Source organism: Eucyclogobius newberryi, unplaced genomic scaffold (assembly GCF_026437365.1).
Source record: "Eucyclogobius newberryi isolate DKJ021-1_F unplaced genomic scaffold, fEucNew1.0.hap1 SCAF_3, whole genome shotgun sequence".
Taxonomy (NCBI): domain Eukaryota; kingdom Metazoa; phylum Chordata; class Actinopteri; order Gobiiformes; family Gobiidae; genus Eucyclogobius; species Eucyclogobius newberryi.
The window spans coordinates 26,953,350-26,968,446 of NW_027315945.1; the positions used below are offsets into that span (position 1 = coordinate 26,953,350).

The 15,097-nt window shown below is 40.6% G+C and overlaps 3 protein-coding genes across 3 annotated transcripts; all 3 read left to right on the forward strand.

The window, feature by feature from the left end:
- Positions 1-3,783, forward strand: slc6a19b (solute carrier family 6 member 19b). The gene is made up of 12 exons (XM_072460343.1): positions 1-235; positions 659-799; positions 880-1,017; positions 1,088-1,269; positions 1,343-1,453; positions 1,659-1,771; positions 1,840-1,968; positions 2,068-2,224; positions 2,294-2,498; positions 3,129-3,288; positions 3,357-3,519; positions 3,585-3,783. Exons 1-12 carry the CDS (start codon positions 37-39, stop codon positions 3,762-3,764), a joined length of 1,878 nt encoding a protein of 625 aa, XP_072316444.1. The 5' UTR covers positions 1-36; the 3' UTR covers positions 3,765-3,783.
- A 461-nt stretch (positions 3,784-4,244) lies between these two features.
- Positions 4,245-9,012, forward strand: LOC140373713 (sodium-dependent neutral amino acid transporter B(0)AT3-like). Its single transcript, XM_072460344.1, has 11 exons — positions 4,245-4,416; positions 4,723-4,863; positions 5,270-5,407; positions 5,479-5,771; positions 5,860-5,972; positions 6,036-6,164; positions 6,230-6,386; positions 6,453-6,657; positions 7,301-7,460; positions 8,633-8,795; positions 8,860-9,012. Exons 1-11 carry the CDS (start codon positions 4,245-4,247, stop codon positions 9,010-9,012), a joined length of 1,824 nt encoding a protein of 607 aa, XP_072316445.1.
- A 267-nt stretch (positions 9,013-9,279) lies between these two features.
- LOC140373714 (ferroportin) lies at positions 9,280-12,920 on the forward strand. Its single transcript, XM_072460345.1, is given in 9 exon segments — positions 9,280-9,587; positions 9,752-9,860; positions 9,951-10,018; positions 10,102-10,261; positions 10,332-10,447; positions 10,617-10,743; positions 10,838-11,087; positions 11,181-11,896; positions 11,973-12,920. Coding segments are annotated over 8 exon segments (1,800 nt in total). The 5' UTR covers positions 9,280-9,587; positions 9,752-9,757; the 3' UTR covers positions 12,233-12,920.
- Positions 12,921-15,097: the final 2,177 nt, after the last annotated feature.

Below are 15,097 nucleotides of genomic sequence, written 5' to 3' on the forward strand. Positions count from 1 at the left end.
CCTCCTGTGGTTTGACGAGAGCTACCGTTATAGATTATGAAGCTTCAGCTCCCAAATCCGGGCCTGGAGGACAGAATCTTGTCCCATGAACAACTGGAGCACCTGGAGAAGGAAGAGGCGGGCGACCGACCCAAGTGGGACAACAAGGCGCAGTACATGCTGACCTGTGTGGGCTTCTGCGTCGGGCTGGGAAATGTGTGGCGCTTCCCCTATCTCTGCCAGAGTCACGGAGGAGGTATGTTATTATCAATATCATTAACATTATCATTATTATGTAGCCAAAAGGTGATGTTACTTTAAAATAATATAATTCCAGTAGAAGTACAAAGTAGATGTCAAAATACTCAAGAATATAATGCGCAACAAAGTCTAATTGTAAGAGTAACTGTCTGGACATAACAACTGATTCATAATCTGGAAACATCTGGTATTTCAAGTAAATGGCTTGAGTAAATGTAATGAATTACTAGCCACTTTGGTTATCCTGAAAGATTATTTAAAAAAGCCTACATTTAGAAATTACAGGTAATAAATATAGCTTGCAGGTTATCTATTGACGAGGGCCCTTGATGATTGACTAATGATTGACTTGTATGTGACGGTCGTCAGGAGTGTTGTATTTGCACTGAAACACAGCACGCTTTCTTTTACACCGTAGGAGCGTTTATGATTCCATTTTTGATTCTGTTGGTCCTGGAGGGAATCCCACTTCTGCATCTGGAGTTTGCAATCGGTCAACGTTTAAGAAGAGCCAGTTTAGGAATGTGGACAGCTATTAATCCCTATCTAACTGGCATCGGTATGTTGACCTTTCTCAGGAAAAAGGACACAAATACAACTGAAAAACAGGATGGATAACGTCTTCAAAACAATTTTCAGGTATTGCATCTATGGGCGTGTCTCTAACAATCAGCCTGTACTATAACACAATCATTGCATGGATTCTGTGGTACCTGTTCAATTCTTTTCAAGATAGTCTGCCTTGGAGTCAGTGTCCGATAAACTCAAACCTAACAGGTAACAGGACATAATGAGTGCAATGACAGACAAACTGCAGGGATGACATATGCACATTGATATTCGACAGGTCCAGTAGCTGAGTGTGAGAGGAGCTCCTCTGTGGACAACTTCTGGTACAGACAGACCCTGAACATAACTCCAGACATTGAGGAGGACGGCGGGCTGCAGTGGTGGATGCTGCTGTGCCACATCTGCGCGTGGGCTGTGCTGTATCTGTGCATCATACGAGGGATAGAGACGACTGGAAAAGTATTGCACATTCAAGCCTAATAACAATGGAAGTTATTTACCCAAACTGTAACATCCGTGAATGTGTTCTTAGGCTGTGTATGTGACTTCGACACTTCCTTATGTTGTGCTGACAGTCTTTCTGATCAGAGGACTCACACTGAAGGGATCCTTGAATGGAATAAAGTTCCTCTTTACCCCCGAGGTAAGTTGTACACAAGTAATATACTTTACACTGGATTATTTGGAAAACTATTTAAAAAAAGGCCCAAAATGGCGAAACTTATAGAAACTTCTGTGATTCTGTGATTATATATTAGATGTTTATCATGCTGAGCCACAGTCAACATCTGTCAACAACATATTTTGGCGTGACATGTTTCCATATATGACACATCATGTCCCTCTAGCTGTCAGAGCTGTCAAAACCATCCACGTGGCTTGACGCAGGTGCACAGGTTTTCTACTCTTTCTCGTTGGCGTTCGGTGGGCTCATTTCTTTCTCCAGCTACAACCCAGTGCAGTAAGTTTGATCACATATTTAATATATGAACAGTCAAATCTTAACACATATTAACCTTTTCTTGTTAGTAACAACTGTGAACAGGATGCAGTGATTATCTCCATCATCAATGGCCTCACTTCTGTTTACGCTGCAACTGTGATTTATTCCATCATAGGCTTCAGAGCCACCGACAGATTCGACACCTGTTTAAGCGGGTACTTTCAAACTACTTTTACTTCTTATTTTTTAAGCGGGAAAATGTTGTAATGTATGATTTGAATTCAAACTGTTGTGTGTGCATGTGTGTGTTTTAGGAATATATTGGCAATAATAAACACATTTGATCTTGCTGAGGGTGAGATCACTCCCAGTAACTACACTGAGGCCGTTCAGTATCTCAATACAACAAATCCCGATGTCATTCAAGCTCTGGATCTCAAGACTTGTGACCTGAACACGTTTCTTAGTGAGGTAAAACGTCTGTATCTATGTGAACACTCTCTTGAAACATTGTGAGAATGATTTCCCCCCATATTGTAGGGAGTGGAAGGCACGGGGCTTGCGTTCATTGTCTTTACTGAAGCCATCACTAAGATGCCGATATCCCCCCTGTGGTCTGTGCTCTTCTTCATCATGCTCTTCTGCCTCGGACTGTCCTCCATGTTCGGAAACATTGAGGGAGTTTTAGTGCCACTCCAGGATCTGAAGGTTTTTCCCAAGACGTGGCCAAAAGAGGCTGTGACTGGTAACTTAATGCAATTGTCAAATTTCTAGTTAAGACATTTTTTGTCACAACAAATCATCAGCAACATCTTCTCTGTTGTCTCTCACACCATCTGTCTTCATGCCACTCATTCTTCACAAATACATCCATACATTTCCTTCAGCCTCTAACAAATAAATGTTATCTATTATAGGCGGCAATACTAACACTAATAATAGTTCAATATGATGTAGAAATAGATGAATCTCCAAAACATCAAATTTTCACTCTCACTGATTCTTCTGTTCTCAGCACCAAAGCTCATTCCTCAGAGTTCCACCATTTGTCAACTTTTGGGGTTCCCAATTTTCTCAGAGGCAAAACATATAAAATCAGGTTTAATATATTTGTTCTGTGTCTTGTGTCATGACCTCATTTAACAAAAAAATACATTAGATACATATTTTCAAATAACAAATGAAAAAATATATTGCAATAATCGCGGGGGACCAAGATCAGCTCTTCCCAACCCCCCAAACCCCAATTTTATATTTGTATTCAGTTGCCCTTTCTCTCATCTACAACATCTGCATTATTTGTATTATTGTACATTATTGTATTATGTAATTGGATTTAACATAGTGTAATATGTGTTTATTCCTATGTCTTCAGGTGTGACATGCCTCTTCTGCTGCTTAGTGGGTCTAATCTTTATCCAAGGTTCTGGAAACTACTGGCTGTCTCTTTTTGACACTTATGGAGGATCCATCCCACTGCTGGTGGTGGCATTCTGTGAGATGTTCTCTGTTGTGTACATTTATGGCATAGACAGGTAAATAAGCACACATCTGACTGTCACTATTACTGTCTCATTTTAATGTATCTTCTGTTCTACTCCAGGTTCAATGACGATATAGAGTTTATGATTGGGCACAAACCCAACTTCTTCTGGCAAATAACTTGGAGATTTATCAGCCCAGTCATTATGTTCTTAATCTTGGTGTTTTACTTTGTCACTAAAGTTTCAGAAAAGCTTCTCTACAAAACGTGGGACCCTGAATCGGTAAAATGTGTTCTGATTCCTCTGTATTGGACATTGCACAAGTGTAAATTCCTTTTTTCTCACAGGACAAATTCCCGACACTGGTTGAAAAGACGTACCCATCGTGGACCTATGTCGTGGTCTTTGTTCTGGCGGGGATTCCTTGCCTTGCTATTCCTTTGGCTGCAGTTGTGAGATGCTTCAAGACAAGAAAACAGAAGAAGTCACATCTCAGCACTTTCTCTCTGAACTCAACACAAACATGAGTCCTGCATTAGATAAATAAGAACTTTTCTAAATGAGAGCAATTATAGTGTTCTCTAACAAATTATGTGTGATTACTTTATTTGCATTTTTTGCTTAATGATTAAATATTATGAACTTGCTAAATATTTGTTTTGAGTCTCAATGTTGTATTTTATTTTCTACATTTAAACAGTGGAAATGGTTCTCACTGAAATATTGCTCACAAAAGTCATCCAGTTTGTTCCACAGAACCTGGCATGATTTGTATTGTAAAATATGACACGTGTTAAGACACTTCTACTTTTATACATGAGGGAGTTATGTTTATATGAAGAGAGACGGGGTTAAATACAGTCTTAAGAGTCATTATTCGTTTGTTTGTCATTCTTATCAAAAGCATACAGCAGCAGCTCAACACTTTCTCCACAGAAGGGTCACTGTGAGAGTTAGTTTGGCTTCACACGGAGGGTTTAAAAGTGCATATATACAGAAAAAACATAATGGACGGTGAAGATGGATGTGATATTCAGACGGTTTGTGGAGAAGCTGATGACTCAGACGAAAGGCCAAAATGGGATAATAAAGTCCAGTACTTGTTGACTTGTATAGGATTCGCCGTGGGCCTCGGGAATGTTTGGAGATTCCCATATTTGTGCCAAGTGTACGGCGGAGGTAAGAATGCATATGATTATTTTTATGGATTTTTTTTTAAACTAAATTAACTAAATAAATGATTACTTAAGAAAAAAATATATATAACCACTAATGCTAACTACCCGGTAATAGCGACTGCTTACTGAAGTACTCTCCTGAAACTATGAATCAATAAAATATACGTTTAACTGAGCAAAGCAACTTTGTACAAATGTTATATGTGCATTAAAATCAGAAAAGTGTGAGTAACATGCTGTTGGTTGTACTGAAGTTTCATTGTTTGTGTGTCTAAGTCAAAATGAAGCTCTCTTTTGTTTGCTGTAGGGGCCTTTCTCATCCCGTATGCCATCGCCCTGGTGTTTGAGGGGCTTCCTCTGTTGTACTTAGAGCTGGCCATTGGTCAGAGGCTCCGAACAGGAAGTATTGGAGTGTGGACCTTCATTTCACCATATATGGGAGGTTTAGGTAAAAAATAACAATAATAATAATTTAATTCATATTAGATAATTCAATCAAATGAAACACAGTTAGAGTAGGGCTGAGAAATTAATCAAATTTGAATTGTGTCAGTGTAATCCCTCATTTGTCAAGGAGTGTTCCATTGTAGAAAAAGGTTCAGAAACTGAGTCCAGATGACTACAACTGAACCTTTTTCTCAAATTTGAATTGTGTTTTTTAATCAAGAAGTCTAGGGCCAATCAGAGTTGAGACTTTATTTGGATAATTTGCTATTTTTGTGTTAGTGGCACTGATTTAAAGTTTGTATCATTAATGTTCATGAAATACATTCCTCAAAGACATTTTCATTTTGTTTTTGAAATGACCAACTACGATGAAACACATTGTGAGTGTGTGTTTTGTGGGTCTGAAGGTGTGGCTTCTTTACTTGTATCATTCCTGGTGGGCCTTTTTTACAACATGATTCTCGCCTGGATACTTTGGTACTTTTTCCACTCGTTCCAAAACCCCCTTCCATGGACTGACTGCCCCTTGAACCACAACCGCACAGGTACGATCACCTCCATCTCCATCTGCTTTTGTTCACACACACACACACACACACACACATCTCTGACGCAGGCGGTGTGCGGGAGTGTGAGGAGAGCTCGCCGGTGAGCTACTTCTGGTACCGGCAGACGCTGAACATCACGGCTGACATGGAGACCAGCGGAGGTTTGCAGTGGTGGTTAGTGATGTGTTTGGCCTCTGCTTGGTGCTTGGTGTACATCTGCTTCATCAGAGGAATCGAAACCATCGGGAAGGCCATTTATGTCACGGCCACGTTCCCATATCTGGTGCTGACCGTTTTCTTAGTTCAATCTTTAACGCTACCTGGAGCCGCTGATGGCTTAAAGCACCTCTTCACTCCAAATGTGAGTGTTTTTTGTGACAAATGTAAAGGTGACAGATGTAAAGGCTAATTAATTGTGCTTAAACGATCATTTGTTTGTGTTATTACAGTGGGAAACATTGAAAAACCCTCAGGTCTGGCTGGATGCTGCCACTCAGATATTCTTTTCACTGTCTTTGGCATTTGGAGGTCTTATCGCTTTTTCCAGCTATAATCCACAAAAGTAAGATGTACGACACGCGTAATTTGATCAATTTAAGGTGTAATATGAAATCATCTTTTACAGGAATGACTGTGAAAGAGACGCATTAATCGTCGGATGCGTCAACAGCTTTACTTCTATATTTGCATCAATTCCCATTTTTGCGATTCTTGGATTTTTAGCCAATGAAGATTACATCGACTGTCAAAACAGGTAGAATCAAACATGATCCAATATACTATACCACACTACTATTATTTCCTATGGTTTTGATACAGCAACATCCTCACACTGACCAACGTCTTTAATATCGGTAATGAAAACATAACTCGGCAAAACTATGAAGAATGGTTGAGATATTTGAACCTCAGTGATCATTCTAAAGTGGAAAGCCTCCATCTGAAAACCTGTGACTTGCAAACTTATCTTGATCAGGTAAAACACGTGAAATGAGGCCGAGCGGTGATATATATGACAAAATGATGCTCTCACTGCCCTCAGAGTGCGTCGGGGACCGGACTGGCCTTCATCGTGTTCACTGAAGCGGTGATCAGAATGCCCGGGTCCCAGGTCTGGTCTGTGCTGTTCTTCGTGATGCTGTTCATGCTCGGCCTCTCCTCCATGTTTGGGAACCTCCAGGGCGTTCTCACTCCTTTGCTGGACCTTCATGTGGTGCCAGCTTGGATCCCAAAGGAGCTGTTTACAGGTATAAGAGCAAAGAGAGGGGTCACAAACGCTTCGCTGTTAAGAGATGTTTGTAGAGGAGTCAAAATGCAAAATGTGCACTCAAGTAAGAGTAATGTCATGTTGAACTAGTGGTGTAATTGTAGAAGAAAAAAAATACTCAGATAAGAGGAACAGAGCAACAGTAAAATGTATTTAAAATCTGATTTAAAGTAAACAGACTGGAATTATTATTTTTTTTATTTCCAAAGTACAGACACAAAGAACAAAATAATGTTTTAGCTTTTTATTTATTTATTTAAGGAAATAGCATTTACGAACCAGATGCAATGTTTTAAGTGTATGTAGCAGAATATGCTAATTTTCAACACCTGTCCATTGGGCCAATTTAGAGTTGCCAATGTTTACCTAACACATGCATGTCCGAACAATGTCACTTTTTACTTACTCACAATTAGAAAAGTAACCAAACGTTTTACTCAAGTACGAGTATTGTTACTTCAAACTAAATATTAATCACGTATAAGGAAAAGTAATGGGTCAAAAACTGCTCTGAAAAGACAAATTGTTATCAAAAAGTTACTCAAGTAAATGTATTACCTTCCTGTGAATTTCCCTGTGAATCTTGTATTATAAATATATTGTGTGATTTGTTTCATTCGCAGGCTTCATTTGTCTCTGCTCATTTTGCGCTGGGCTGATCTTCACTTTAGGATCTGGAAACTACTGGCTGGAGATTTTCAACAGCTTCGTGGGGTCGCTGCCTCTGCTCATTATAGCCTTCTTTGAGATGATTAGTGTGGCCTATATCTACGGCATAAAAAGGTGAAAACTGAACTCATATTCTCTCACAGCTGCCGTGTCGTCTGTGCACAGTTGGCTCAAGGACTCACGTTTCTTATTAAACAGCACAAAAAACAACGCTCTGCATGTATTTCTCAAAATCAATCAAATGTTTTTTTTCTAAATGGCGTAGAACTTGATCTAGTTCTGGAATTGAAATACATTGAAGGTACTCTGGATCCAACTTGTCATTCATATATGCAAAAAAAGAAAATAAAAGGCCCAAGTTATTCAATTTGATAACAGCACTTATTCAGAACAAATTAGTGCCGCTAAAACATACTTTTAGTCCCTGATTATAGCTCATATTGATTATTGTTGAACTAGTTGGTCCCTTGCTGTCCCATAACACTTACAATTTAATGTTTTTTTTTTCCGTTTTGCTTTTGTTTCCACCATCACTGCCAGGCTCTAAAAAACAAGACTATTGGATCTTAATAACATGGAGCGTGTCTGATTTACAATATCATACACTCCCTTGCACCTCCACTGTTGAAGCAGTATATTAGATGTAAAACAAATGTTAAAAAAAAACTTCAGAAAGGACCACACTAAACATGCACTAATTTATAGCGGCAATTTGATCATTTAAAGAGGCGTCTCAGGAAGGTGTTTGTGTGTAAAGTGGACAAGGAAATCACTGAACACAAAGATACACCCTGTAACTTTTCTGCTGGAGGTATCTGCTCGTATCCATGGAGATGATGTTGCTGTGACCGGAATGTTCTATAGTGTGGCATTAAATTGGTTGTTTTAGTGGCTCGAAAATCCCTTGAGAAACATGTATTGTGCCTGTCCGCAGGGTCATCCCTCCACATCTGGGATCGAATCAATAAAGCGTTTAAGATTGTGATCAATAAAAATACATACTTTACATAAAAATGAGCAATCTGGTGCGTTCAGAGATGAGGCAGAAGGAGATTTGTGCTCAGTGAGGCTAGAAGAGACACTTTTAGTAAGAATGTCACTCCTAAACCTGTAACTTGGCCCGGTTGCGTCTCCTTGGAGATAGATAGGTTTAATGACATTCTGTGGAACATTCCAGGAAAAGCAGTAACATCTACAGAGTCAAGCAGCTGATGGACCCTCCACCAGGAAAGTTGCACATTGCACCTTTGATAACGATATAAAACAGTGTGTTTGTGAATCCACAGGTTTAACGCAGACATTGAGTGGATGACAGGCAGAAGACCAAACCTGTTCTGGCAGATGAGCTGGTGCTTTATCAGCCCCCTCATGCTTCTAGTGGTTTTTCTGGCTTACATTTTTGTGGAATCAGAAACTACACTCTCATATCAAGCCTGGAACCCGGATTATGTATGTTTAATCAATAGCACAAACATTTTTAAGCGAGTGAATTGACTCTGACCTTGGGTTGCAGGTTCATTTCCCCGTGGCTGAGGCTCGTTACTATCCAGAATCAGTTGCTGCTTTCTGCGTTCTCTTATCTGTGCTCCCTGTGGTGTCCATTCCTCTTGTGGCTCTGTACAAATGTATAATATATGTGAAGACGTACATCCAAAACAGACCATAATAAAACTGCTCTAGTCATTTTACTTATGTTTAATCTTGTAGCATGTAGCTGTTTATTGTATAGAAATAGCTATCAAAATTCAACTTAACAAATGACTCTGTATTGCATGATTTGTTGCTCCTAAAAATAAACATAGTGAATTTATTTGAGTGGTTTGTGAGTTGTGCAGAGTTCAAAGTGTGCACTGTTGACGAGCAGCGCAGGGCAGAAGCCTGACCTCTTCATGTGGGTACAAGCACAGCCTCACTGTCCATACGTTATGTTGTGCATGTGTATATTTTCAGTCATACCAGTTACACAGTTGTCCTTTTTGTGGCGTGAGTGAACGCGGATATTGTCTGTCCAGGACCACGTGCTTTGGAATATGCTGGCTGCCTTTGTTTTCCCACTGCTTGTTCTGCTTTTCTGGCGTTTTCATACAATGGTGCACCTCTGGTGCAACACTGTGATGTTATTAAGCCTTTCAAGCTACTATTGCCTGAATTCCAGCCTTTAGGAAACAGCAACATCCCAAACGAGGATACATGGATACAGTGTCTAAAGCCAAACTGATTAATTAAAACATCAGGGTCAAGGTAAGACTGGCTTGTATTTATGCTTCATTTTGGACAGTGCTATTATATATTCTCAGGCAATGAGACTTGCTTATAACTTAAAATAGACAATGGTTGTAGAAGGTTAAACATGATGCTTGTGACTGTTATGAGCAAATGGTTGAATTGTGTTTGTAATCCCATAGAAAGCGATGTCGCACCGAGCAGAAGAATCTGCATGTGGAAGGGGTGTGATGAAGTTTGAGTTGGAAAATGATAGATCAAACAGAGACAAAAAAGCCAGCAGTATATCAGGTTGTACTATGATAAATATAACTTTAATTTATTTATATATATTTTTACATTTCACAACCCAATGTAAAGTGTAGTCTATTTTTCTTGAAGGTTCAGCTCTTATTTACCTCGGAGGCCCTAAATTCCTCATCTATGTCAGTGGAGCACTATCTATGTGGGTAAGGTTTTTCATCCTCTCCTCCAAACCCATGGCTAACATGACAAGTGGTCAGATTCAAAACAAGTTGAATGTGTTACTCAGGGTGACCGCATGTGGCACTTTGCGATCTCAGTGTTTCTGATCGAACTGTATGGCCGAAACCTGCTCCTGACTGCAGTGTTTGGACTGGTGCTGGCCGGGTCAGTGCTTTTACTCGGAGCTCTGATCGGCGACTGGGTCGACCGCAACCCCAGGAATAAAGGTGAGCACCTCTTAATAATCTAGTATTTATTTATATCTTTAATGGTATTTTTTACGTCTTTCCATTTTAGTTGCACATGCATCACTCTTTATCCAGAACATCTCTGTGACCATTTGTAGCATTGTCCTTATGTTGGTGTTCTCCTATAAGAGTTGGATTGAGCAGATCTGGGATGGATGGCTCACTGTGAGTAGACTCTTAACATGAGGCCTAATTACTTAAAACCCTTTGGATTTGACATTTTCTTTGATGCACCACTTCTGCTGTTCTTTTTGTTGTGTGGTCCTGATGCCTCTGAGCTTGTGGCTACTCTGTGCTGTCATAGTAACCTGTTGCATCACAAAACTTACACAAGGTGGTTTGTTATACGGTGGTGATCATCCTGGCAGATGTGGCAAACCTTGCGAGCACCGCACTGACCATTGCCATTCAGAGGGACTGGATTGTTGTAATCACAGGGTACAACCGGGGTCACTTAGCCGGTGAGAGAAAAAGAACAGAGTGTTTGTATAAAAAAGGCATAGAAAAGACATACTACTCCAGTCCTTCCAGTGCGTTAACTGTGTTTTTAATCAGGGATGAATGCCACCATGAGGAGGATCGACCAAGTGACCAACATCCTTGCCCCCCTGGCAGTGGGGCAGGTCATGACCCTGGCCTCTAATGTAGTGGGCTGTGGTTTTATCCTGGGCTGGAACTTGGTGTCTCTCATTGTGGAGTTTTTCTTCCTATCAAGAGTATATCGAATTGTGCCGGCACTTTCAGTCAAACCACCGACTGAGGAGGTAGACGTGGCTTATCTGCAGAGCGGAAGGGCACAAGGCAAGTAAAGCGAATCATTTTTCAAATATTATGTCACTCACTCATTTTAAAACAATATATATAACACATATTTTCTTTGGAATATCATTGTCAGCAGTGATGATGTAATAAAGACTTGAAGTATTTATTTTCTTTTATCAGCACTGGACAATGGGACTCAACCCCCTCCTACAACAGAGGAGCCCTGTAATACTGGTCTGAAACATCGGGGGGAGCTTTCTTTGGGTTTCCGGAGACTGCAGTGCCTCGTGAGCACCTGTAAAGACGGCTGGAGGGCCTACTACCGCCAGCCTGTGTTTCTGGCTGGTATGGGCTTGGCCTTCCTCTACACCACAGTACTGGGCTTTGACTGCATCACTACGGGCTACGCCTACACTCAGGGCATCAGCGGCTCACTGCTCAGTATCCTGATGGGTGTGTCTGCTATCACTGGGCTCATGGGGACTGTGTTGTTCACCAGACTGAGGAAATCCTTTGGACTGGTCAACACAGGCATCATCTCCAGCTGCCTTCACCTGGGCTGCTTGTTGCTCTGCGTCAGCTCTGTCTTTGCTCCTGGCAGCCCCATGGACATGAGCCTTCTGAGGCCATTCACTGACTCCAACTCCTCTGAGCTGGGAGGAATGACAAGCCAGAGTCAAAAACACGCTTATCCTCTGAGGAGCGGCGCTAACCAGCCCCTGTTACCGGACCGCTCCTCCATACACTGGACCAACAACACGGTGCTCTTTGACAATGTGCCCACTGGTACAGAGCCTGAGTCGTACATCTCCATTATTCTGCTGTTTCTGGGCGTCATTACAGCACGTATAGGTAAGTCTATCAGAGAAGATTGTATTTGTGAAGATAATAAGAAATGATTAGGCCATTGTGGTGTGTCTGGTTTCAGGCCTGTGGTCCTTCGACCTGACAGTGACGCAGCTGCTGCAGGAGAACATCTCAGAGTCGGAGCGTGGGGTGGTCAATGGGGTGCAAAGCTCCATGAATTACTTGATGGATCTGCTTCACTTCATCATGGTCATCTCTGCTCCACAGCCACAGCACTTTGGATACCTTGTCATCATTTCTGTATTATTCATTGCCACAGGACATATTATGTACTTCATCTACGCTCACAAAACCAAGAGAAAACACACTTTAAATACATAGGAATCTCAGTGTACAGATGTGCCGCACATGTAGATGACATACAGGGCAATCCTTCACTTGACACCTGTGAAATGAATGTCTCCCTCCAGTTCTTTCAGCATCCACTCGTGACATCATTTAAACACATCACAGCTTGTGTCTGTCCCAACAGCTGCTTATAACTCAGGTAAAGAAGAGCCTCTCCCTCTGGGAAAGCCATGTTAAAAATTGCACAACAGGGCAGACAGAGCAAACTAGAGCATCCTAGTGTCTGATGCCGAGAAGAGAAGAAACTTTCACTTCAAACTACTGTTTTGAGAAGACGATTTAGATGTTACTGATCCGTCCACTTGGAAATATTCCAGGATGTCCAAAAGGAAGATAAAGGGAACTCAGCTCTCTTTGATGGACATGAGTGAAAGTGTTCCCCTGGTTTGTTTCTCTGTGGATGAATCAAACATTTAGCTAAATGTCTTTATAAAAACAACGCTGAGACCATATATTCTAGCCTAGAGAAAAGTATTTTCATTCACTTACAGACTGCGAGTAGTGTTTTTTGATGACTTTCCATCTAGTTGTATTTTCAGAGTTGATACACGTATTGTATTGTATTACAGTAGTATCACTTTTTTCTGTACTTTTGTTGAGTTAAACAGCTTACCTCAACCAGTGAATATCTTCATAGGAATGACAACAGTCTTTTAAATTTTGAACAAGATCTTTTTTGTACTTGATTGTCTGTGAGATAAAATAAAAGAATAAAACCTTCATAACCTTTTTTTATTTATTTTAAAATAATATCCCTTAAGTAATTCACTAAACATGGCCAATGGTCCTACTGGCTGACGGTCAAAAAAGCAAAGTACCAAGCACTTGTAGTACATAAATTGTCCAGTAGAGGTCCATAATGTGCCATATTGCCACGTCAGTAAAAGTAGGCTCCTCCTGATATGAGGCTCTGCGTCCGTCAAACTTGTGGAAGAAGAATTATTTCATTTTAATAATGCAAAATAAATCTTATGATAATTTCACTGAGACAACACGAGATAAAGAGAAAAACAGACTCACCAATGTGAAAACAGTAAGTTGTCAGTAATACACTTCCTGTCGATAAATTAATCTGAAGAATGCGTGACAGATAGATCTATGGTGGTCTCCTTTAGCCTAACAGATAGATCTATGGTGAGCTCCTTTAGCCTAACAGATAGATCTATGGTGGTCTCCTTTAGCCTAACAGATAGATCTATGGTGAGCTCCTTTAGCCTAACAGATAGATCTATGGTGAGCTCCTTTAGGCTAACAGATAGATCCATGATGAGCTTCTTTAGCCTAACATAAAGATCTATGATGAGCTCCTTTAGCCTAACAGATAGATATATGATGAGCTCCTTTAGCCTAACAGATCTATGATGAGCTTATTTAGCCTAACAGATAGATCTATGGTGGTCTCCTTTTGCCTAACAGATAGATCTATGGTGGTCTCCGTTAGCCTAACAGATAGATCTATGGTGGTCTCCTTTTGCCTAACAGATAGATCTATGGTGGTCTCCTTTAGCCTAACAGATAGATCTATGGTGAACTCCTTTAGCCTAACAGATAGATCTATGGTGAACTCCTTTAGCCTAACAGATGGATCTATGGTGAGCTCCTTTAGGCTAACAGATAGATCTATGATGAGCTTCTTTAGCCTAACATAAAGATCTATGATGAGCTCCTTTAGCCTAACAGATAGATCTATGTGAGCTCCTTTAGCCTAACAGATAGATCTATGATGAGCTCCTTTAGCCTAACAGATAGATCTATGATGAGCTCCTTTAGCCTAACAGATATATCTATGTGAGCTCCTTTAGCCTAACAGATAGATCCATGGTGAGCTCCTTTAGCCTAACAGATAGATCTATGGTGAACTCCTTTAGCCTAACAGATAGATCTATGGTGAACTCCTTTAGCCTAACAGATAGATCTATGGTGAACTCCTTTAGCCTAACAGATAGATCTATGGTGAGCTCCTTTAGGCTAACAGATATATCTATGATGAGCTTCTTTAGCCTAACAGATAGATCTATGGTGGTCTCCTTTAGCCTAACAGATAGATCTATGGTGAGCTCCTTTAGCCTAACAGATAGATCTATGATGAGCTCCTTTAGCCTAACAGATAGATCTATGGTGAGCTCCTTTAGCCTAACAGATAGATCTATGGTGAACTCCTTTAGCCTAACAGATAGATCTATGATGAGCTCCTTTAGCCTAACATATAGATCTATGGTGGTCTCCTTTAGCCTAACAGATAGATCTATGGTGAGCTCCTTTAGCCTAACAGATAGATCTATGGTGGTCTCCTTTAGCCTAACAGATAGATCTATGGTGAGCTCCTTTAGCCTAACAGATAGATCTATGGTGAGCTCCTTTAGCCTAACAGATAGATCTATGGTGGTCTCCTTTAGCCTAACAGATAGATCTATGGTGAGCTCCTTTAGCCTAACAGATAGATCTATGGTGGTCTCCTTTAACCTAACAGATAGATCTATGGTGAGCTCCTTTAGCCTAACAGATAGATCTATGGTGAGCTCCTTTAGCCTAACAGATAGATCTATGGTGAGCTCCTTTAGCCTAACAGATAGATCTATGGTGAACTCCTTTAGCCTAACAGATAGATCTATGGTGAACTCCTTTAGCCTAACAGATAGATCTATGGTGAACTCCTTTAGCCTAACAGATAGATCTATGGTGAGCTCCTTTAGGCTAACAGATAGATCCACGATGAGCTTCTTTAGCCTAACATAAAGATCTATGATGAGCTCCTTTAGCCTAACAGATAGATATATGATGAGCTCCTTTAGCCTAACAGATAGATCTATGATGAGCTTATTTAGCCTAACAGATAGA